This window comes from Panthera pardus, unplaced genomic scaffold, assembly GCF_024362965.1.
Source record: "Panthera pardus isolate Hobbes unplaced genomic scaffold, ASM2436296v1 HiC_scaffold_27, whole genome shotgun sequence".
In the NCBI taxonomy this organism is placed as follows: Eukaryota; Metazoa; Chordata; class Mammalia; order Carnivora; family Felidae; genus Panthera; species Panthera pardus.
This window is the reverse complement of record NW_026526843.1, coordinates 93,792,222-93,817,481: the sequence shown is the minus strand read 5'-3', so window position 1 is coordinate 93,817,481 and position 25,260 is coordinate 93,792,222. Positions and strand designations below refer to the sequence as shown.

Here is a 25,260-nt window from a genome sequence, read left to right as displayed (position 1 = left end):
ACCAACATTGCTGTATCCTCCTAAACAAGAATCAGACTTCTCTATGGCAGTTAGAGTATAAGACTCTTATTTCAAAACACTTTTTATTCCAGCATGACTAGCATGATGCCTTGTACCCAACAGGTATAAAATAGAAAGAACTAAGCAAAAATAATAATACAGTTAGAAAGTGTGTTGAGTGCAAAGTACTATCTTTAATGATCCATTTTTAAAAAAATGTTTATTTCTGAAAGAAAGAGAGCAAGTGGGGGAGGTGCAGAGAGGGGGGATGAGGATCTGAAGCAGGCTCTGTGCTGACAGCAGAGAGCCCTATGCAGGGCTCGAACTCACAGACTGTGAGGTCATGACCTGAGCCTAAGTCAGACGCTCATCTGACTGAGCCACCCAGGTTAGGTGCGCCTAATGATCCATTCTTAGTAATGTCACTGAAGTACGGTTTCCTGAGATTGAAGTCCTATTTTAAGAACAATGATGGCTGTCATGTAGCTTTCAGGAAGAAAAAGAAAAGAAAATGTGAAGACATGGTTAGATTTAAGAAAATGCTAGAGATTAATTTTGCTTTTTTTTTTTTTAATGTTTATTTATTTTTGAGAGGAAAACAGAGCACAAGCGGGGGAGGGGCAGAGAGAGAGGGAGACAGAATCTGAAGCAGGCTCCAGCCTCCCAGTTGTCAGCACAGAGCCTGAAGCGGGGCTGGAACTCATGAATCCTGAGTTCATGATCTGAGCAGAAGTCGGACCCTTAACTGACTGAGCCACCCAGGAGCCCCTAATTTTGCTTTTTTAAGTAAAGTACATTAGTTGGGATATTTTTTGTAGGTTTTGTGCACATGTGATTCACATGGAATGATATTGTCTACAGAGTTCACTCTTGTGTCTTTTCTAGTTTGAGGCAAGTGTAGTGAATGAGGTAGCAAAAGCTACTTTTCTGACATTAGAGAAAATGAAATTTTTCATCTTAAACACAACATTAAGTATACTCAGATGCATACTATACTATATTTGATTTCCATAGGTTTGGTAAAGTAATTATTCATCTACATTAATGAACAGTGATATTTAGATAGTTTTACATTTTTGGAAGAAAATTTTTTTATTTTTTAAAATTGAAGTATAATTAACATACAGTTTTATATTAATTTCAGGTGTATGGTATAATGATTTGATAATTCTATACATTACTCAGTGCTCATCACAATAAGTGTACTCTTAATCCCCATCACCTATCCCCCCACCCACCTACACTCTGGCAACTGCCAATTTGTTCTCTAGATAGCTACTTTAAAAAAAGGTTTTTGTTGTTGTTTATTTTTGAGAGAGATAGAGTGCAAGCAGAGGAGGGGCAGAGAGAGATGGAGACACAGAATCCGAAGCAGGCTGTAGCTTCCGAGCTGTCAACACAGAGCTTGACACAGGGCTTGAACCCATGAACCATGAGATCATGACCTGAGCCAAAGTTGGATGCTTAACTGACTGAGCCATCAAGGTGCCTCTCTAGATAGGTACTTTTTAGCAAGGTTATCAAGAGGAGAGAGACCATCTTTTCTTTATTTGGAAATTATCTTGCAAATACTTTTCTTTGGCCTACTTTAGGCTATTAGAAAATAACGAAGTGTAAATATTATTTAGATTTTTATCTTTTCAGCAGAGGACTTTGAAGTTCATGAAATATTGTCAAGGTATTTCTAATTTGTCTTTCTAATTCAGACAAAAAGCATAATTAACAAGTGATTTGAAGAGATTCAGAAGATGTTTATCTTTCTCATTTTTAGAGTATTCTAATATCTACTCAACTCTCATATACACTAACTATTTGCAAGTTTTGCCAGCATCAACTTATATTTTAATCTGGTGTGTCAATGATACTCTCTTCCTGCTTATTAAAGTTTACTGTCAAAGTTAAATGGGAAGTTTAGAAGAGTGGAGAGAAAAAAATAAACAATAAATAAATCCTATTACTTAACAATGACCTCTGATTATATTTAGAGCTCTGTTTTTCTTCCTTTTCCTCTATCTATATTTTTGTATTTCTACATCTATAATTAGAATGAAATAATACAGCTCAATACTTTTTGAGCTGTTTGTTATATTTTTAAAGTTTATTTTTTAAGAGAGAGAGGGCGAGCATGTACAAGTAGGGGAGGGGCAGAGAGAAGGAGAGAGAATCCCAAGCAGGCTCTGTGCCATCAGTGCAGAGGCTGATGTGGGCTTGAACTCACCAACTGTGAGATCGTGACCTGAGCTGAGATCAGGAGTTGGGTGCTTAACTGACTTCACCACACAGCCACCCCTCTTTATGAACTATTTATAATCTGCATTTTTTACTCAGTGTATCAATTAAAATGTTATGGATAGCTTTTTGTGTCATTAAGTGTTCTAAATACAATTTCGGTTTTTAGGGATGATCTATCCTATTATTTAACAGCTATATCATGTTATAGTCACTTAACTAATCCTTCTTACTCTACCCTTAAGATTTTTTCCGTTGTTTGGCTTTATGAATGATACTGTAGAAAACATCCTTGTAGATAAATGTTTGCTTTCACATTATTTATTTTGATTATATCTTTCCAGAAGGAGAATAGGTGGGTCAAACCCTATGTACATATTTTAGGCTGTTGATATGTATTGCCAAGTTGATCTCCAAAAAAGGTTATACCAAGTTATATTAAACCATAGTAACGGTGTAAATGTTGCTCTTTGTCTTTATTTGCACAACTAGGTTGCATCAATTATATATGCATGTACATGTAATATTTTACCAATCTGATAGGTGAAAGATCATTTTAAATGGCATTTCTTGGATTCTTCGCATATAACAAACCCCCCTAACACAGTAGTGATTTATTTGCTAACAGTTTGGCCTGGTTGATACTGTTAAAATTGTTTTAGCTCTCTGGTGGGATAAGTGGCCTCTATTCTTTTCTTTTTAAAATATTATTGGCTATTTTTCACTTTTATTTTTCCTGATAAACTTTCGAATCATTTTCTCAAGTTCATAGCTACAAGTTATATAGGAATTTTGATATGTGTTGCATTAAATTAATAAAAAAATTACAGGGACGTCTGGGTGGCTCAGTCAGTTAAGCATCCAACTCTTGATTTCGGTTCAGGTCATGATTTCATGGTTCCTGAGATGGAGCCCTGCACTGGACTCTGCGCTAACAGTGTGGAGTTTGCTGCAGATTCTCTCTCCCCCTCTCTCTCTGTCCCTTCCCCGCTTGTGTGTGCACACAGGCACGTGTGCACTCTCAAATAAACTTAAAAAAAATTACAAGGAAGTGATGTCTGTATAAAATTGAGCTTCCTATTCACAACTAAGATAAGCCTTTTTATGAAAGTGTTTTATGATACTCAGCAAAATTTTGAAATATTTTGAAGTAATTTTTCAATGCTGTTTCATGCACTGTAAATGGTTTTATGTATTTTGTGTTCTTAAATTTGAAAATAATGTTGGTGAGTTATAAAACTGTGTATTTTTAAACTTCAAGTATTTTTAATTATTTTTTCAATTTATTTTACACTTCTTAGGAATACTGTAATAGACTGCAAAATTATTGTCTTTTCCAATTAAATAATTATAATTTTTACCTATTTTTCTTCCATTACATTGTTTAGAATTTCCAGAACAAGGTGACATTATTTTCTTGGCTTATCTTATTCCTAGTTTTCTGTGAAGCAACATATGTTTTAAGCCCGTGTTGGGAAATATCTTTCTAGTACTAATTTAAAATAAATTTTAATCCAACATAGATGTAGATTTTTTTTTTATCTAGTCACATATCTTTATGCCATCAACCATATTATTATTCAAAGGGGGAAAATGGTTTGATATGTAATTCAACAATTACATTTGTAGCATTAGTATATTTTTTTGCACCCATCAGACAATCAGTAAGTACCTATTCAATAAGTAAATTAAAATGTAGTGCATAAACCTGCACATTCATTTCTGAGAGCTTATTCTCTTTTTTCTTTTGGATAGTTAGAATTGACATTAATGAGGAAAGGGGATGTGCATTTTAATTATTGGCACATATATCCACATTGCCACAGTAAATGTGTATCAATTTATATTTCCATCAATAATCATCATTCAACAAATATTTATTGCACACATACTAGCTACCTGGCCTTATTCTTGACCTTGGAGTTGTAGTAGAAAACTTTCATCCTAATGTAGCACCATGCTGTCTTTTCTTCACATCTTCTTCTTTATACTGGGTATTATCATTTGCTAATGTAAAACACACGTGACAGAAATCCAGTGTATCTATTTTTTTTTTTTCATTTGTGCTTTTTGATGTCATATCTAAGAAGCTATTACCTAACCTAAGTCATAAAGGTTTTTATGTTTGCTTCTGGGAGTTTTATTGTGTTAGCTCTTATGTTTAGGTCTATGATTCATTTTTTTTTTTTTTTTTTTTTTTTTTTTTTTTGAGGGAGAGTGAGAGGGAGGCAGGGGCAGAAGGAGAGGGAGAGAGGGAATCTTAAGCAGACTCTACACCCAGTGCAGAGCCTGACATGGACTTGATCTCCCAACTTACCGTGAGATCATTACCTGATCTGAAATCAGGAATTGGGTGATTAACCGATTGAGTCACCCAGGCATCCGTATGATCCATTTTGAATTATTTTTGTGTATGATGTAAGATAAAAGTCTAGTTTCATTCTTTTGCATGCAATGTCCATTTGTTCCAGGAGAATTTATTTAAAATATTATTTTACCCCATTAAATTGCATTGGAACCCTTGTCTAAAATAAAAAATGGGGGCGCCTGGGTGGCGCAGTCGGTTAAGCGTCTGACTTCAGCCAGGTCACGATCTCACGGTCCGTGAGTTCGAGCCCCGCGTCAGGCTCTGGGCTGATGGCTCAGAGCCTGGAGCCTGTTTCCGATTCTGTGTCTGCCTCTCTCTCTGTCCCTCCCCCGTTCATGCTCTGTCTCTCTCTGTCCCAAAAATAAATAAACGTTGAAAAAAAAAATTAAAAAAAAATAAAATAAAAAATGGGGCGCCTGGGTGGCTCAGTCAGGTAAGCGTCCAAATTCAGCTCAGGTCATGATCTCACAGTTCATGGGTTCGAGCCCTGTGTCTGGTTCTGTGCTGAAGGCTCAGAGCCTGGAGTCTGCTTTGGATTTTGTGTTAACTCTCTCTCTGTCCCTTCTCTGCTCATGCTCTCTCTCTCTGTCTCAAAAATAAATAAACATTAAAAAAATCTTTTTAAAGTGAGACATCGGATTTCAAAAAAATAAAATCAGTTAAACATAAATATAAGTGTTTATCTGTGGAGTTTCAGTTCTGTTCCACTGATCTAGATGTCTTATTCCAACAACACAATGTCTTGATTAGCATAGTAATTTTGTAGTAATTTTTGAAATTGGAAAATGTGAGCCCTTCAACAACAGTTTTGGCAAATTTGTGTCCTATGAAGTTCCATACGAATTTTAGAATTACCTTTCCAATTACTACAAAAAAGTCCAGCTTGGATTTTGATAAGGATTGTGAAAAATCTATAAATCACTTTGGGGAGTTTGCCATTTTAACAATATTAAGTCATCTAATCGATGAACATGGGGTCTCTTTGCATTTATTTAGGTCTTTAATTTCTTTCAACATTGTTTCGTGGTTTTCAGTATACACATTTCCCACTTCTTTATTAATTTCATTTTTAATATTTTAATGCTATTGTAAATGAGATTTTTAAAAATTTTATTTGCAAATTGTTCATGTTAAGTGTATAAACAATTGATTTTAAATGTTGACCTAGTATTTTGTAAATGGTTTGTTAGTAGATTCCTTAGAATCTTAGAATTTTGTGTCCACCAGAATATGATTTCTGTAAATAAAGAAAATTTTACTTCTTCCTTTCCATTCTGGATTCCTTTAACTTTTTTCCTCCCTGATTTCTAGAACCTCCAGTATAATGTGGTTTAGAAGTGGTGAGAACAAACATCTGAACTTGTTCCTTGGTATTAGGAGGAAAACATCCATCTTTCACCTTTAAATATGATGTTAGCATTTTTTGGGGGTAGATTTTTTTTACCAGGTTGAGGAAGGTACCTTCTATTCCTAGTTGAGAATTTTGATCATGAAAGAAAGTTGGATTTTGTAAAAAAATTTGGCATCTATTTTGATGGTCTCGATTTTACCCTCTATTAATATGGTGCATTATATTGATTGATTTCTGTATGTTAAACCAACCTTACATTCCAGGGATAAATCCCACTTGATCATTTTACTTAGAGTATAATCCTTTTTATATATTGCTGCATTCAGTTTCCTAAATATTTTCTTGAGGGGTTTTGCATCTGTGTTCACAAGGAATATTGGTCTGTAGTTTCCTTCCTTCAGCTGTCTTTGGTTTTAGTATCAGTAATATTGGCTTCGTAGAATGAGTTGAGAAGTGTTCTCTTCTAATTTTGAAAGAATTTGTGAAGGATTGGATTGTAAATCTTCATAATATAGTGGTACATTTCTCCATTGAAGTCCTCTGGTCCTGGGCTTTCCTTTGTCATATCTATTTTAAATTACTAATTCATGTATTTGCTTGTTATATACCTATTTAAATTTTTCATTTCTTTTTGAAATTATGGTAACAATCCTTTAATTGATAATTATATAGTACTTAGAGTTTATAAAGTTCTCTCATATCTAATATCACTTTATTTCCACATGAATCCAATAATACAAGCATTGAGACCTTAGATTTTCCTCCCCCCTTCTCCAGTCATACAAGCTGATGCACAGCCAGGCTAAGTGACTTGTTAAAGCTCCCTGCTGTTGAGCTATAGAGCTTGAATAATACAGTGTTATATCCTCAGCCTCCTGACCACTGGACCTTCATGATACCATGTTAGGAATCCAAACATGGTGAAGAATAATACATCTTCCTTTAGCCAATGGACACAAAATTTTTGTGTTTAATCTTTAGGTTTTATTAACTTTTTTCCTAGTCATTAGCACTCAAAATCTTCAATTTTATAGTTACACTCATCAAAATGTCAATTACTATTTTTATGTGATCTCTTTTCTGTTCCATTTTCTATATTTGTAGGAAGAAATTTGCAGTCACAATTAGTTTCTTCTGGGATTAAATTTATTTGGGGGATAATTTCTAGATACTTAACTAATTATGTCTACAAGGGTATCTATAGAAGCAAAATAAAAACCCACAATACAATGGAAAAAAAGAAAAGAAATTGATATTTGTCAGAATTTTGTAAAGTTTGGGGAAACATTATAGTGAAATAAATATGCATCTGTATAAGACACCTCAAAAAATTAAAGTCTTGTCACTGGAGGTGGCTTGATTTTATCATTTTATTTAATATATCCATCATCCCAGTTCTTAAGCATGAATAGCATTTCTGTATGAGATCAAATCATGGGCAGACTTTAAAAAAGTAATTTTGCATATATTCCTCTTAATGAAAATTTATAGCATCCAGAACAAAAGGACAGTTTCTCTTGTTTCTAATTCTTCAATTCTTCATTAGTGTTGACTTTTAGATTTCGTTTCCAGATTTCATATGAGTTTCCTCTGACTTAGGTCCCACTTTGGATGGAGCCTCTTGCATGCTCATCTAATTTCCTGTTGTTCATTCTGAAATGACGTTTTATTCCTTTAGTATTTATGTTTTCTCACTTGGGAACTTTGTGATTTGCTCTAATCAGTTCTCTGACTTCCCTTCAGAAAACTAAGACCAGTAAGTTTCCCCTACTTCCCCTGCCCCCTGTTATCTATATCTTAATAGTTTTCTCTTATACTTCTTCCTGGCAAGTTTCCCTGTTGTTTTTTTTTTTTTTAATTGAGATATAATTGGCATATAACATGTATTAATTTTAGGTGTACAACATAATGACTTGATATGTGTATATGTTGAGAAGTGATCACCACAGTAAGTTTGGTTAACACCTATCACCTCATATAGTTACAGGGTTTTTCCTTGTGATGAGAACTTTTAAGATCTATCTTAGCAACTTTGAAATATAACAATACAGTATTGTTAATAATAGTCCGCATGCTATACATTATATCCCCAGGGCTTATATTGTATGTAACTGGAAGTTTGTATTTTTTGACCACCTTCAGCCACTTAATGGGTGAAAGTGGTCAAATTTTCTGTTTCTTCTAGAGAAGTTTTATCTAAGTTATCTAATTTGTTGGTATACAGTTATTTGTGATGTTCTCTTACTATTTTTATTTTTGTGGGATAGGTAATAATGTTCCTTCTTTTATTTCTGACTTTATTTTAGAATTGAGTCATCTCTCTTTTCATCTTGGTCAGCCTATCTAAAGGTTTTGTCAGTTTGGTTAATATTTTCAAGATTCAATATTTGGTGTAGTTGATTTTCTGTAGTGTGTTTGATTCTTTCATATATTTCCACTTCATCCTTTATCATTTACTTCCTTCTGTTTACTTTAGTTTCACTTTGCTTTGTTTTTGCTTTTTCCTTTTTTTTTTTTATGATGGAAGGTTAGGGTATTGATTTGAGATCTTTCTCATTTTTTTATGAAGGTTTTATAGCTCTACATTTCCCTCTAAGCATTGTTTTACCTGTATTAAAGTTTTGATTTGTTGCATTTTCATTTCTGCTCATCAGAGTGTTTTGCAGTTTCTTTTGTAAGTTTTCTCCTTGACCCATTGGTTATTTAGGATGTGTTGTTTAATTTTCACGTATTTGTGAATTTACCAGATTTCCTTGTGTTATTGATTTCTAATGTAATCCCATTGTGACTTGGGACTATATATTATTTAAATAAATTTAAATTCATTGAGGCTTGTTTTATTAGTCTATATAGATTATTTCCCTATGTTGAGGTAAACCTAAAACCACTAAGAGAGTTGAAAATGATTGCGTCTGGATTTGTATATGTGTTTAGTGTGTGTATGTGTGCAAGTATATGATGGTGGAGAGAATGGAATGGTAATTTTCAATATAAGCTTTGTGGGATTATTTTTGTTTTATTTTTTTCAAATCTATACTCTTGTAATTGTGATAAAGATAGTAACTCACAATAAAAACTAAATAATCCTTTTTGTGACAAGTTAATATTTTAAAGCATCATGTCTTTCTCCTACCCAATGCCTGCATCTTGTATGTACACAGAAATATGCAAACACACAGACACACACACACACACACACACACACACCTACACACAGATATTTTTCAATAAGAAACTAAGGAAAAGAAGAGAAAGAAACTACTTTGTGCAGTAATCTGTACACTTTTAAGTATGTTAAGATAAATTTATATATTTTCTGAGTAAGTCTATATCATGATTTCATATTTTTATTAGTGGAAATATATACAGTGTTTTTAATATCATCATTCATCCACAAAAGCATTTTAAGTTAAGGGTCACTAAAAATTAGAGAAAGATATAATCCAATTTAAGTTTGTTACATGACGTTTTGGGATGATGCATATGCAATTTGGTATTTTCATTTATTGAGTTCAGTTTGCTATTTAACACTGCCGACAATTAAAAACTTATTAATCTATTTTTTTAAAAAAATAACATTTGTTTTCGAGAGAGAGAGAGAGCAAGAGAGAGAGAGCGAGACAGTGTGAGCAGGGGAGGGGCAGAGAGAGAGGGAGACACAGAATCTGAAGCAGGCTCCAGGCTCTGAGCTATTAGCACAGAGCCCGACATGGGGCTTGAACCCATGGACTGTGAGATCATGACCTGAGCCAAAGTCAGATGCTTAACCCACTGAGCCACCCAGGCACCCCCTTATTAATCTGTTTCTAATGTTTAGATTGTGGCTCTTCTAGGATTCCAAAAATTTATTGTAAAACTAAAATAAATTATATGTACTTAGTTCTTTAGTGTGCCACACATTCCTTAAGATTTTGAATTGTTCTGCCTTTACTGGGTATTTTAAAGGGGGATTTACTTAGTGTATTGTAATGAAATTCGGTGTACCACTGAGAAGAACATAAAAAAAACCCTGCAGAGTCGGTATACCCTATGAGATTTTGTTCTATAAATTTGTGCCAGTGAGGCACATTGATTATCTGGTTTCTAATCATTTCAGATATTCTCCACTATAGCTAGCTGTAAGTTATCTTTGTGTCTGCATGTGTGTGCATGTGCGTGTGTGTGTGCGTGTGCGTGTGTGTGTGCGTGCGTGTGCAGATGTAAATAGCCAATGGATGCTCTGTTGGTTGACCTGTGTAGCAGGCAAATGTAAAACCAGCAATCAGGGGCTTGATTTCATTCTAGTTGTATCTGTTCTGTGCCTATACCGCACCAGATTTGGGTACAGTTAACAGTGCTGGGGGGCAATTATAGGTGCATTTGGCATCTTTGACTGGAATGGCTTATTTAGACTGTCATTTGAGACCCTTCTTTCGTTGCGATCTAGTCATGTGTCTTCTGGGCCAATGTGTAGAGTTGTGTTCCCTTATGTGGTAGTCACTAGCCATTTAATTAAATGAATATTTAAATTAAATTTTAATTAAAGTTAGATCAAATTAAAAATTTATTAACTCAGCCAAAATAACAACATTTCAACTTCTCAGGATCCGCACATGGCTATTGGACAGTGTAGAACTTTTCCATCTTCTCAGAAGGTTGTATGTGATAGCACGGGTGTAGATCTTTCCTGGTTTTTACTCTTACGTTTCCTGACGTGAAAGCCCAGGTTCTCGTCTCTGGAACAGGCTAATCTATAGTGGCTTGGTTGCTCTGAAGCTCTCATTTGTCCTGCTCTATATTTGCCCTAAAACTCTTGAAAATGAGGGAGAATTGTTCAGTTTTTTCACTGTTTTCTTCTTTCCACCAACCTTTGTCTTTTGAGGATATGCCACCTTTGGGTAAACTTTTGTAGTGGTTATTCTGGATTTACAATCATTGTTACAGGAAGCTAGGATGATCTTTTCAGGATTAAAAGAGAGGACATTTGAGGAAGATGGTGGTGTAGGAGAACGCTGGGCTCACCACGTCTAGCTGATTGCATAGATTCCACCCACATCTGCCTAAATAACCCAGAAAACTGCCAGAAGACTAGCAGAACGGACTCTCCGGAGCCAAGGATAGACAAGAGGCCCACAGAAGAGGGTAGGAAGGGCAGAGAGGCAGTGTGCGCTACACGGACTGACGGGAGGGAGCCAGGGTGGTGGAGGGACAGCCTGCCCAGCAAGGCAGAGCCCCCAAGTCTGGCTTGCAAAAGTGGAGGGGCTAGACTGCATGAGTTCTGACACCCAGCGGGACTTAACATCTGGAGTGTTAAAAGTCAACAACTCTGCTCTCAGGGAGCGGGGAGGGTGACAGAACACTGGGAGGGAGTGTTGTTGAGCCTGGGAAGACAGAGCTCAGCTTGGCAGGGGAACAAAGGTGCTGTAAAGCACCATCTCCCTCTCCCATCTTCCAGCCATAATCCCAAAGGGAACCAGTTCCCATCACCGAACTTGCTTGCACCATGCAAACACCAAACACTGCTTCTGTGGATCCATCCCTCTGATGGGTCTACCTCCTTCCTGGTGCTGCAGGGCCCCTCCCACAGGGGACCACCTATGGCAAAGCAAGCTATGCCTGCCCTTCCCACCCCTGTGCACTTTGCAGATCCACCCCGGCTAATACGACAGATCCAATTGAAGCAGCACCACAAACCTGGCAGTGTGCAAGGAGCCCAGACAAGGGCCACACCACTCCACAGTGAGTCCTGCTCCTGAGAAAGGGAAGATAAGGTACACACCAGTCTGACTGTGGCCCTATCGGTGGGCTAGAGACACACATCAGGTCTGACTGCAGCCCCACCCACCAACACAAGTTACTCCATACAGCACAGGGGAAGTGCCCTGCAGTTGGGAGCCACCCAAGTGACTACCCAAAATGACGAAATGGAGGAATTCTCCTCAAAAGAAACTCCAGGAAGTAGCGACAGCTAATGAATTGATCAAAAAACATTTAAGCAGTATAACGGAACAAGAATTTAGAATAATAGTCATAAAATTAATCGATGGGCTTGAAAAAACCATAGAGGACAGCAGAGAATCTGTTGCTACAGAGATCAAGGAATTAAAAAATAGTCATTAGGAGGGAAAAATGCTATAAATGAGGTGCAAAATCAAATGGAGGCAGCCATAGCACGGATTGAAGAGGCAGAGGAGAGAATAGGTGACTTAGAAGAAAAATTATGGAAAAAGAGGAATTTGAGAAAAAGATTAAAAAATCCAGGAGATGAGGGGAGAATTAGAGAACTAAATGATGCAATCAAACGGAACAATATCTGTATCATAGGAATTTCAGAAGAAGAAGAGAGAGAGAAAGGGGCTGAAGGTGTACTTGAACAAGTCATAGCTGAGAAATTCCCTGATCTGGGGAAGGAAAAAGGTATTGGAATCTAAGAGGCACAGAGAACTCCCTTCAGACATAACTTGAATCGATCTTCTGCACGACATATCATAGTGAAACTGGCAAAATACAAGGATGAAGAGAAAATTCTGAAAGCAGCTAGGGATTAACAGGCTCTAACTTACAAAGGGAGACCAATAAGACTAGTGGCAGACCTCTCTACTGAAACTTGGCAGACCAGAAAGGAATGGCAGGAAATCTTCAATGTGATGAACAGAAAAAAAATGCAGCCGAGAATCCTTTATCCAGCAAGTCTGTCATTCAGAATAGGAGAGATAAAGGTCTTCCCAAACAAACAAAAACTGAAGGAATTCATCACCACTAAACTGGCCCTACAAGAGATCCTAAGGGGGATTCTGTGAGTGAAATGTTGCAAGGACCACAAAGTATCAGAGACATCACTACAAGCATGAAACCTACAGATATCATAATGACTCTAAACCCATATCTTTCAATAATAACACTGAATGTAAATGGACTAAATGCTCCAGCCAAAAGACATAGGGTATCAGAATGGGTAAAACAACAAGACCCATCTATTTGCTGTCTACAAGAGACTCATTTTATTTTTTTTTTTTTTAATTTTTTTTTTTAACATTTATTTATTTTGGGACAGAGAGAGAGCATGAACAGGGGAGGGTCAGAGAAAGAGGGAGACACAGAATCTGAAACAGGCTCCAGGCTCTGAGCTGTGGGCACAGAGCCAGACGCGGGGCTCAAACCCACGGACCACGAGACCATGACCTGAGCCAAAGTCGGACGATCAACCGACTGAGCCACCCAGGCGCCCCAGCAAGAGACTCATTTTACACCTGAGGACACCTTCAGATTTAAAGTGAGGGGATGGAAGACTCTCTCTCATGCTAATGGAAGTTAAAAGAAAGCTGGAGTAGCCATACTTCTATCAGACAAACTAGACTTCAATTAAAGGCTGTAACAAGAGATGAAGAAGGGCATTATATAACTGTTACAAGGTCTATCCATCAGGAAGAGCTAACAATCATAAATGTCTATGCGCCGAATATGGGAGTCCCCAAATATATAAAACAACCACAAACATAAGCAACCTTATTGATAAGAATGTGGTAATTGCAGGGGACTTTAATACTCCACTTACAGCAGTGGATAGATCATCTAGACACACGGTCAATAAAGAAACAAGGGCCCTGAATGATACACTGGATCAGATGGACTTGACAGATATATTTAGAACTCTGCATCCCAAAGCAACAGAATATACTTTCTTCTCGAGTGCACATGGAACCTTCTCCAAGATAGATCACATACTGGGTCACAAAACAGCCCTTCCTAAGTATAAAAGAATTGAGATCATACCCTGCAGCCTTTCAGACCACAATGCTATGAAACTTGAAATCAACCACAGGAAAAAGTGGAAAACCTCCAAAAGCATGGAGGTTAAAGAACACTCTACTAAAGAATGAATGGGTCAACCAGGCAATTAGAGAAGAAATTAAAAAATATATGGAAACAAACGAAAATGAAAATACAACAATCCAAACGCTTTGGGACGCAGCGAAGGCAGTCAGTCCTGAGAGGAAAATACATTGCAATCCAGGCCTATCTCAAGAAACAAGAAAAATCCCAAATGCAAAATCTAACAGAACACCTAAAGGAAATAGAAGCAAAACAGGAAAGACACCCTAAACCCAGCAGAAGAAGAGAAATAATAAAGATCAGAGCAGAAATAAACAATATAGAATCTAAAAAAAACTGTAGAGCAGATCAATGAAACCAAGAGTTGTTTTTTTGAAAAAATAATCAAAATTGATAAACCTGTAGCCAGGCTTCTCAAAAAGAAAAGGGGGATAACCCAAACAGATAAAATCATGAATGAAAATGGAATTATTACAACCAATCCCTCAGAAATACAAGCAATTATCAGGGAATACTATGAAAAATTATATGCCAACAAACTGGACAACCTGGAAGAAATGGACAAATTCCTAAACACCCACACCCTTCCAAAACTCAATCAGGAGGAAATAGAAAGCTTGAACAGACCCATAACCAGCGACGAAATTGAATCAGTCATCAAAAATCTCCCAACAAATAAGATTCCAGGACCAGATGGCTTCCCAGAGGAGTTCTACCAGATGTTTAAAGCAGAGGTAATACCTATCCTTCTCAAGCTATTCCCAAACATAGAAAGGGAAGGAAAACTTCCAGACTCATTCTATGAAGCCAGTATTACTTTGATTCCTAAACCAGACAGAGACCCAGCAAACAAAGAGAACTACAGGACAATATCCCTGATGAATATGGATGCAAAAATTCTCAATAAGATACTAGCAAATCGAATTCAACAGCATATAAAAAGAATTATTCACCATGATCAAGCCAGATTCATTCCTGGGATGCAGGGCTGGTTCAACCTTCGCAAATCAATCAACGTGATACATCACATGAATAAAAGAAAAGATAAGAACCATATGATCCTGTCAATCGATGCAGAAAAAGCATCTGACAAAATTCAGCATCCTTCCTTAATAAAAACCCTCGAGAAAGTCGGGATAGAAGGAACATACTTAAACATCATCAAAGCCATTTATGAAAAGCCCACAGCTAACATCATCCTCGATGGGGAAAAACTGAGAGCTTTCTCCCTGAGATCAGGAACACGACAGGGATGTCCACTCTCACCGCTGTTGTTTAACGTAGTGTTGAAAGTTCTAGCATCAGCAATCAGACAACAAAAAAGGAAATCAAAGGCATCAGAATTGGCCAAGATGAAGTCAAGCTTTTACTTTTTGCAGCTGACAGGATATTATACATGGAAAACCCGATAGACTCCATCAAAAGTCTACTAGTACTGATACATGAATTCAGCAAAGTCGCAGGATACAAAATCAATGTTCAGAAATCAGTTGCATTTTTATACACTATTAATGAAGCAACAGAAACACAAATTAAGAAACTGATCGCCTTCACAATTGCACCAAGAAGCATAACATGCCTAGGAATAAACCTAACCAAAGATGTAAAAGGTCTGTGTGCTGAAAACTATAGAAAGCTTATGAAAGAAATTGAAGAAGATATAAAGAAATGGAAAACCATTCCGTGCTCATGGATTGGAAGAATAAATATTGTGAAAATGTCAATACTACCCAAAGCTATCTACACATTCAATGCAATCCCAATCAAAATTGCACCAGCATTCTTCTCGAAGGTAGAATAAGCAATCCTTAAATTTGTATGGAACCACAAAAGACTCCGAATAGCCAAAGTAATTTTGAAGAAGAAGACCAAAACAGGAGGCATCACAATCCCAGATTTTAGCCTCTACTACAAATCATCAAGACAGCATGGTATTGGCACAAAAACAGTCACATAGACCAATGGAATAGAATAGAGACTCCAGAATTGGACCCACAGAAGTATGGCCAACTCATCTTTGACAAAGCAGGAAAGAATATCCAATGGAAAAAAGACAGTCTCTTTAACAAATGGTGCTGGGAGAACTGGACAGCAACATGCAGAAGGATGAAACTAGACCACTTTCTTATACCATTCACAACAATAAAGTCAAAGTGGATAAAGGACCTGAATGTGAGACAGGAAACCATCAAAACCCTAGAAGAGAAAGCAGGAAAAAACCTCTCTGACCTCAGCCGCAGCAATTTCTTATTTGACACATCTCCAAAGGCAAGGGAAGTAAAAGCAAAAATGAACTCTTGGGACCTCATGAAGATAAAAAGCTTCTGCACTGCAATGGAAACAATCAGCAAAACTAAAAGGCAACCAACGGAATGGGAAAAGATATTTGCAAATGACATATCAGACAAGGGGCTAGTATCCAAAATGTGTAAAGAACTCACGAAACTCCACATCCGAAAAACAAATAATCCAGTGAAGAAATGGGCAGAAAACATGAATAGACACTTCTCTAAAGAAGACATTCATATGGCCAACAGGCACATGAAAAGATGCTCAACGTCGCTCCTCATCAGGGAAATACAAATCAAAACCACACTCAGGTACCACCTCCCACCAGTCAGAGTGGCTAAAATGAACAAATCAGGAGACTATAGATACTGGAGAGGATGTGGAGAAACAGGAACCCTCTTGCACTGTTGGTGGGAATGCAAACTGGTGGAGCCACTCTGGAAACTAGTGTGGAGGTTCCTCAAAAAATTAAAAACAGATCTACCCTATGACCCAGCAGTAGTACTGCTAGGAATTTACCCAAGGGATACAGGAGTGCTGATGCATAGGGGCACATATTCCCCAAAATTTATAGCAGCACTTTCAACAATAGTCTAATTATGGAAAGAGCCTAAATGTCCATCAACTGACAAACGGATAAAGAAGATGTGGTTTATATATACAATGGAATACTACGTGGCAATTAGAAAGAATGAAATATGGCCTTTGGTAGCAACGTGGTTGGAACTGGAACATGTTATGCTAAGTGAAATAAGTCATACAGAGAAAGACAGATACCATATATTTTCACTCTTATGTGTATCCGGAGAATCTTATCAGAAGATCATGGGGGAGGGGAAGGAAAAAAAAAGTTAGGGAGGGAGCTAAACCATAAAAGACTGTTAATAACTGAGAACAATCTGTGGGTTGTTGGGGGGTGGGAGGGAGGTGAGGGTGGGTGATGGGCATTGAGGAGGGCACCTGTTGGGATGAGCACTGGGTGTTGTATGGCAACCAATGTGACAATAAATTTCATATTAAAAATAAAAGGGGACATTTGACTGACACCTGCCCATTTTCTATTCATAAGCATTGTTTTCTACCAACACTGGTTGGGGGACTGAAATCTTCTTCAGAATATCATTTTTAAATTTGAGTTACTCCTCTGTTTGAACAACGACATCCATGAAAGTGCTTCAGTGGCACACGTCACAATCCCTCTTCATTAGATACCTCAGTGGTTTCATAATGATAGCCCTCAGTTTCTTTTCTCTCTCTGTGTCACTGAGTTTCTGTGTAAGGTAGATAAATCTTGAATTCTTAACAGTTTTGTTGAGAGATTAAGACTTAATGTGGATGGAGAAATCATCGAACCTCTGAATTTTGTATTCAGAATAATTACAGTGCTATCTTGGATATAAACTCATTTTATGTAAATTGTCCGTGAAGATGTGAAGTATGAGAGGGCAAGTCCAGCATAACTTCCCACGTACATGCTATTGGCAGTTACAGAAGGCAGGGAATGACTGTCAGCTTGTGAATTCAGCACACAACACATATACTGGTGGAGTTTTGTATGTTGAACTACCTTTGCACTCTTGGGGTAAACCCCACTTTGTCATGGTATGTAATGCTTGTAACATGCTGAATACAATCCTTAAGAGAATACTAGCAAACTAAACCTATCACCATGTTATACCCTTTGACTGTTTTCCAGAGTTCTAACAAAGTTTGTCCTGTAAACCTTTGCTTGTTTTTCAATGTTTCTGTGGAGGGATGGGCATTTGGAGTTTGCTTTCCATTTTTTGGCAGATATGATCCTCTCCTTTCCTGATGTGAACCCTAAACATCAAGATGAACTCTTTTTTTTTCTCTTTGATGCAAAGTTATATTTCTGTCATGGCTGGACCACAGAGTCTTCATTTTAAAATGGGAGACTCGCTCTGTATAATTGCCAAGATGTTCTGAATCTCTAAGTGTTCATTCTTTTTCTATGACTCATTAGCTGTCTATATTATTAGTCCGTTTTAGATTTTGAAGCCAGATGTATTAAAACCAGAGCTAAGGAATTAGCCTTAGCTTCTTTTCATTTCATTTGTTTTAAAAATTATGATACACTAAAAGTCTCTTTCTGTTATATGAACATTGACAAATTGTACAGTAGAATAGCAAATACAAAAATCAATATAGAGAACACTTGTATAACCTCCTGTACATTTTTCTTTTACTTATTTGCAGTCAACCTTTCCCCCAACTCCACTTCATGACAAAAAATGGTCTCATTTTGTTTGTATAATTTTGCCTTTTTCACTTATATGTCATATTAAATGAAGTCATAGGATATATTGCCTTTTCAGTCTGGCTTCTCTTACTTAGAATAATACATATCATATTCATCCATATTATTATGTGTAACACTAATATGTTACATTTCATTGTTGAAAAGTATTCTTTTGTGTGGATTTACCAAAGTTTTATTGTCTATTCGTGATCTGGAGGGAATTTGGTTTGTTTTCAGGTTTTAGTAATAGTAAAGCCACTATAAAATTTACATTCAGGTGTTCATTTCTCTTTGGTAAACACCTAGGATGAGGAATTGTGGGCCTTATATTAAGCACATATTAATTTTCTGAGAAAATGGAAAACTGTTTTACAAAATGACTATGAAATTGTGCATTCCTATCAACAATGTGTAATATTTTAGGTGGTCACATCTTCATCACCACTGGGTAATGTCATTTTGTTTAAGCCATTGTGATAGGTGTGATGGGTGTTCTGTCCTCTAAATCAATTTGCATTTCCCTAATGTGTGATGATGTTAAATGTCTTTTCTTGTGACAATATGTCATATGTGTATTTTATTTTCTCAGTTGTCTTTTCACATCATTTACTTAGTTTTATTAGGAAGTTTGATTTTTATTGATTTTTATGTATGCTTTTATATATTTTGAATACAAATTGGATTTTTTTTTTCGTCCAAAATGTGTTTTTGGCTTCTAATTTTATTTTTTTAAGCATTATCTTTAACAGAACACTTGTTTTAGTTTTATTTTAGGACATTTAATTGTATTTTTTTGTAGATTATCTTTTTGGTATTACATTTAAGATATCTTTGCCTAACCAAGGATTACAAAGGTTTTTCTTCTACGTGGTTTATAGTTTTAGGCTTTATATTTAAGTCTTTGGTCTATTTTGAATTAATAGGAATTATTTTTAAAATTTATTTCTTATTTTCAAGAATTATTTTTGGGCTTATGAAAAATAAACCAAGTCTTACTTTGAAAAAAATGCAGTTTCAACATCACAAGATAAATTTCTCTATGAAACTGTTTTTTTTTTTTTTATGTTCAACATCACTCATCATCAGGGAAATACAAATCAAAATCATGATGAAACACTACCTTACATCTGTCAGAAAGGCTGAAATTAATAACACAAGAAACAGCAGGTGTTTGCGAGGATGTGGAGAAAGAGAAACACTCGTGCACTGTTAGTAGAAATGCAAACTGGTACAGCCACTCTGGAGAACAGTATGGAGGTTCTGCAAAAACTAAAAGTAGAACTACTCTACAATTCAGCAATTGCACTCTTAGTTGTTTACCCAAAGCATACAAAAATACAGATTCAGAAGGATGCTTGCACTCCATTGTTTATAGCAGCATTATCAACAATAATCAAACTAGAGAGAGAGCCCATGTTCATTAACTGATGAATGGATAAAGAAGAACTGATGAATGGATTGTGTGTGTGTACACAATGGAATATTAGTCATCAAAGAATGAAACCTTTCATTTGCAATGACATGGTTGGAGCTAAAACGTATTATGCTAAGTGAAATAAATCAGCCAAGAAAGACAAATGCCATATGATTTTACTTACATGTGGAATTTAAGAAACAAAACAGATGAACATAGGGGAAGGAAATAAAAACAAGAGAGGGAGGCAAACCATAAGAGACTCTTAACTGTAGAGAACAAACTGAGGGTTGCTGGAGGGGAGGTGGGTGGGGGGATGAGCTAAATGGGTGATGGGTATTAAGGAGGGACCTTGTTATGATGAACACTGGGTGTTATATTTAAGTGATGAATCACTAAATTCTACTCCTGAAACCAATGTTACACTACATGTTAACTAACTAGAATTTAAATAAAAACTTGAAACAACAAAAAATAAAAATGTTTGAAACCTAAAAAAAGGAGTATTTTTTTTAACTGCTGTTTTGCTAAATCCGTAGTATCTCATTATAGCTCCAGAACTTACTCATCTTGCAGAACTGAAACTTGGTTCCTCTTGACCACCATGTCCCCATATCTCTCTCCTTCCCAATAGCCCCTATGTACAGCATTCTATTTTCTGTTTCTATGACTTTGACTGTTTCTGATTCCACATATAAGTGAAATCATATATTATTTGTCTTTCTGTGTCTAGTTTATATCACTTAGCATAATGTCCTTCAGGTTCATCCATATTGTTGCGAATGGCAGGATTTCCTTCTATTTTCAAAGCTGAAAAACATTCCATTGTATGTATACACCACATTTTCTTTATTCATTCATCCTTTGATGGTCATTTAGGTTATTTCCGTGTCTTGACTGCTGTGAATAATGCTGCAATGAACCTAGGAGTGCAGGTATCTCTTTGAGATCCTGATTTCAGTTCTTTTGGATAAATACCCAGAAGTGGTATTGCTGAGTAATATGGTAGCTCTGGTAACAATATTGTACTTCATAATGAAATTTACTAAGAGGGTAGATCCTAAATGTTCTCACAATGAGGAGGGGAGGTGAGAAAGGTAAAGTATATGAGGTGATGGCTATGTTTTAATTAGCTTGATTGTGATGTTATTTCATTATATGTCTATCAAATCATCGAGTTGTACACTTTAAATATATACAATAAAAATAGTACCACAGATTTCTTATAGCACAAATAATCACAGGTGTAATGTATTTTTTTTTGTCCGTCAGGTGGCAACGTATGACTTTTGCATTCAAGTTCAGATTAATTTCTTTGAGGCGTCAGAACTTTACACTAAATGTTGTTTGTCAAAATCTCCTATGATTCCAAAGACAACACCACTTATTCGACCATGCTATGTTCAAGCTACTGGTATGTACTGTGAAACAGTTGGTGTGCATATATCAAATATTGACACTTGAGCAGCTAAAAGTTTTTAAAAATCAGATTATGATATTTACTTTTTAAAAAAAGAAATATTAGAAAGTACAATTATCATATGATTCCTGTGTGTGTGACTTAAATTGTGAGTCTGTGAGATTGAATTTTGAGAAACAGTATAACAAAACCTATGTGAGTTCGCTTCTAGCTGAGTCACAGAAACTATATCAGGTGAGTTTCGTGCAAAGAAAACTTGATTTGCATCAAATAAGGAGATCCAAGGACATGATTTCCAAAGCTGTGACTCCCTGAGAGAAGGTGAAGGGATACCTTTGGTTTAGGGTTAGGATGAATATTTAGATGGTTAAGTCTTCTCATTGTATGTAGAGGCGGGCATAAGGCTATCCATGTGCTTTAAGGAAACATGCCTATGTATACATTGTATGTTATGCAAATGAGCTCGAGGTTCTTTCTTGGGTGGAGATTTTAGTATGATGATGAGATAAAGGTAATGGTAGGTCATTCCAGAGGTCACTTGATGTTTTGCCTAGGCATGAATTGTAGGTTTTGCTCAAAAGGTCTGTGTGGTCTTGGGCTGGTAGGAGGTCTGGTCAGGGCAACCTGCAGGGTGGTTTCCAGTTAAGAGGTAAGGCAGAAAGAAGATCTTAAGGAAAAAATGTAAGGCAAAAGTTAGTGAGTTCAAGCAGGTGGGTAGTAAATGTCAGGTCTAGCTGGTGACAGTAGCATAATAATCTCAGATTAGTGACTGTTGCTTAAAAATATAGGTTATAATTAAAAACAAAAATGAGTTTAGTTACTTGTTGTGTGGGTACTTTTTAAATGATTAAATTAAAATATAAATTATTAAAATATACTAGATATATAATGCACTGATAGAAATTTTATTTAAGAAATCCCCACCCCCGCAAAGGAATAGGTTACTAAAGGACTAAGCATATGTATAAAAGGAGAAGTAAAAAAAGTAAGTAAGTAAGTAAATAAATAAATAAATGTAAGTATATTAAATTTTTTTTGTATTATTTACTTAATTTTCTCCAAATATTCAAATATAAAACCAGTGCACTCTGTAAACCCTACTTTGGCAAGCTTTGGTGGTTTTGCATTTTATTACATGTGTTTCAGTATTTTTCATGAAAAGTTAAGTCTAGTTTATGCTATATTATGCAATATTTTGTTTTTTAATTCTGACATTAAGTTGTCATTAATAATAAAATAGTGCTCAGTTGATAATTACACTTGGCATCTAGTAAGAGAAGCCTCATTAAAGTAGCATATACAATGCAGAGATTTATTTCATTCCTTTTTAAAATACAGAATTAGGGGGCGCCTGGGTGGCTCAGTTGGATAAGCATCCGACTTCGGCTCAGGTCATGATCTCGCGGTTCGTGAGTTCAGGCCCCGCATCGGGCTCTGTGCTGACAGCTCAGAGCCTGGAGCCTATTTCAGATTCTGTGTCTCCCTCTCTCTCTCTGAACCCCTCCCCACCCCCCCACCCCCCCCACCCCCCCCGTTCATGCTCTGTCTCTCTCTGTCTCAAAAATAAATAAATGTTAAAAAAAAATTTAAAAAAAAAAATAAAATACAGAATTAGAAAGTCTGCAGCTGGTAGGGAGCCTCTGTGGAGTTTTCTCTCTTGTTTTAAGATATCTTTTTTGGGAAAAAATCATTGTCTAATTTTGTTCTCCTAATTAGGTAAATTATTTTCATGAAAGATAAAATTTACCTACTTGACAAATAAAAATTAATGTACCATCATTATGGAAAATTGGAAAATGTTAGAAACACAGAAATGTCATCTAGTATGTGAATATTTAGAGCATAGTATTATTAATATGTTGGTATTTTACTCTTCTTTTGTTATATGCCTTTATTATTTTATTTTTTAACATAGTTGTGATCTTCCTGCCTGTGTTCAGTTGAAATCTCTTCATTCTTAATAGAAATTTTTATTTAGGGGAGCCTGGGTGGCTCATTCGGTTGAGTGTCCTACTTCAGCTCAGGTCATGATCTCGTGGTCTGTGAGTTCGAGCCCCGCCTCGAGCTCTGTGCTGACAGCTTGGAGCCTGGAGCCTGCTTCAGATTCTGTGTCTCCCTCTCTCTCTGCCTCTTCCCCGCTCAGGCTGTGTTTCTCTCTCTCTCTCGAAAATGAATAAATGTTAAAAAAAAAAAAAAAAAAAAAAAACAATTTAAAGGGGCGCCTGAGTGGCTTAGTTAGTTGAGTGTCCGACTTCAGCTCAGGTCATAATCTCGCAGTCCGTGAGTTCGAGCCCTGTGTCGGGCTCTCTGCTGACCACTCAGATCTTGGAGCCTGCTTCAGATTCTGTGTCTCCCTCTGTCTCTGCCCTTCCCCTGCTTGTGCTCTATCTCTCTCACTCTCAAAATAAACATTAAAAAAATTAAAAAAAGAAACTTTTACTTAGATGTTATACACTCTTATTAATTGTATAAATTAACACTGATAGCTATTATAGAATATTTCATCCTGTAAGTATCTCTTATAGGTTATATAAGCATAATTCTAAGCATTTAGGTTGTTTTTTTAAAAATTTTCTTATTCATATAAATATTGTAGTAGTGAACATTTTTATGTATAATACTTTTTCCCTGTTTAGATTTTTTTTCAGTGATATTCTCTTCATTGGCTGCATTCCTTCTAAAGTATATACATGTTAAAGCTCTAGATCATTTTGCAAAAGGGCTTTTGTAAAGAGTTTTGCTGTTTCAACCCTCCTTCAGTGTAAACTCTAACCAGCATTGAATTAAAGAAATTGGATATTTTTCTATGTTATTAAAAGTATATCATTTCAATTTTCATGTCAATTTCTTTGATTACTCATGAGGATTAAAATTTTCTGTCTTTGCTATTAATTCTATATTTCATATATAAGTTATCTGTTCATGAACTTTGCCTTTATCAGTATGGTTATGTATCTGTCTGATAGATGTCACTGATTTCCTTATTTATATTACTTTTTTTCATTTTTACGGTGAATTTTTTCTAAGATTCATTGTTTGCCTTTAGTTTTGTTTGTTTTTCAATAAATCTCTTAAAATAATTTTATAGTGAAATTTAGCTATTGTTTCCTCTGTGATTTCTAACATTCTTTTAAAGATTAGACCATCTTCCCTAGCTACAGAATTGGTATATGTGTAATACTGTTTTTTTTTTCCTATTTTTAATGGTTTAAAACTTGTTCAACATTTTCTAAAAAAACAAAAACAAAAACAATTTCTATACTTAATTTGTTTATTTTTAACTTTATTTATTTATTTTGAGAGAGAGAGCATGAAACAGGGAGGGGAAGAGAGAGAGGGAGAGAGAGAATCCCAAGCAAGCTCTGCACTGTTATTGTGGAGCCCATTGCGGGCCTTGAAGTCACAAACCATGAGATCATGACCTCAGCTGAAATCAAGAGTCAAGTGCTTAACTGACTGAGACAGCCTGGCTCCCCGGTACTTATTTAATTTGTTAAAAAAAAAATGTTGCTGGGTCGCCTGGGTGGCTCAGTCGGTTAAGCGTCCGACTTCAGCTCAGGTCACAATCTCACAGTCTGTGAGTTTGAGCCCCGCATCGGGCTCTGGGCTGATGACTCAGAGCCTGGAGCCTGCTTCCGATTCTGTGTCTCCCTCTCTCTCTGCCCCTCCCCCGTTCATGCTCTGTCTCTCTCTGTCTCAAAAATAAATAAACGTTAAAAAAAAAAAATTAAAAAAAAAATGTTGCTCTATTTCCAGAGAGGATTGGAATGTCAAAGCAGACTTGGTTGTATCATATAACTTATCAACACCAAAGTTTACTAACGATTCAAACGATACAAATATAATCAGGCAGAGATGTAACATTTCTTTTGTAGAAGTTGGCATCTATTAGACACAGGTTTCCAAATTGTCCTTTTCTCCCTCCTTAAGATGCCTTTTGCTTTTGAATTGACTTTTGAAAGTCATTTGTAGAAACCTTTGTCTCAAAGGAAGCTGTTTTTTGTTTGGAGCTTCCCATTTTTATACTCTTAATAGTTATACATACAGGAAATGTCTATATGAGGAATTGTCATTTGCCTCATAAATCCATAAATTCCAGATATTTTTGGTTGGCCAT

At 36.1% G+C, this 25,260-nt stretch overlaps 1 protein-coding gene across 1 annotated transcript in view; it reads left to right on the top strand.

Annotated features, from left to right (window-relative positions):
• Positions 1–25,260, top strand: part of CFAP47 (cilia and flagella associated protein 47) — a 546,469-nt gene that overhangs the window by 94,132 nt on the left and 427,077 nt on the right. Inside the window, exon 22 of the mRNA XM_053891727.1 lies at positions 20,996–21,137. Within this exon, the coding sequence (XP_053747702.1) occupies positions 20,996–21,137 (142 nt within the window). The remainder of the gene's footprint in view (positions 1–20,995; positions 21,138–25,260) is intronic.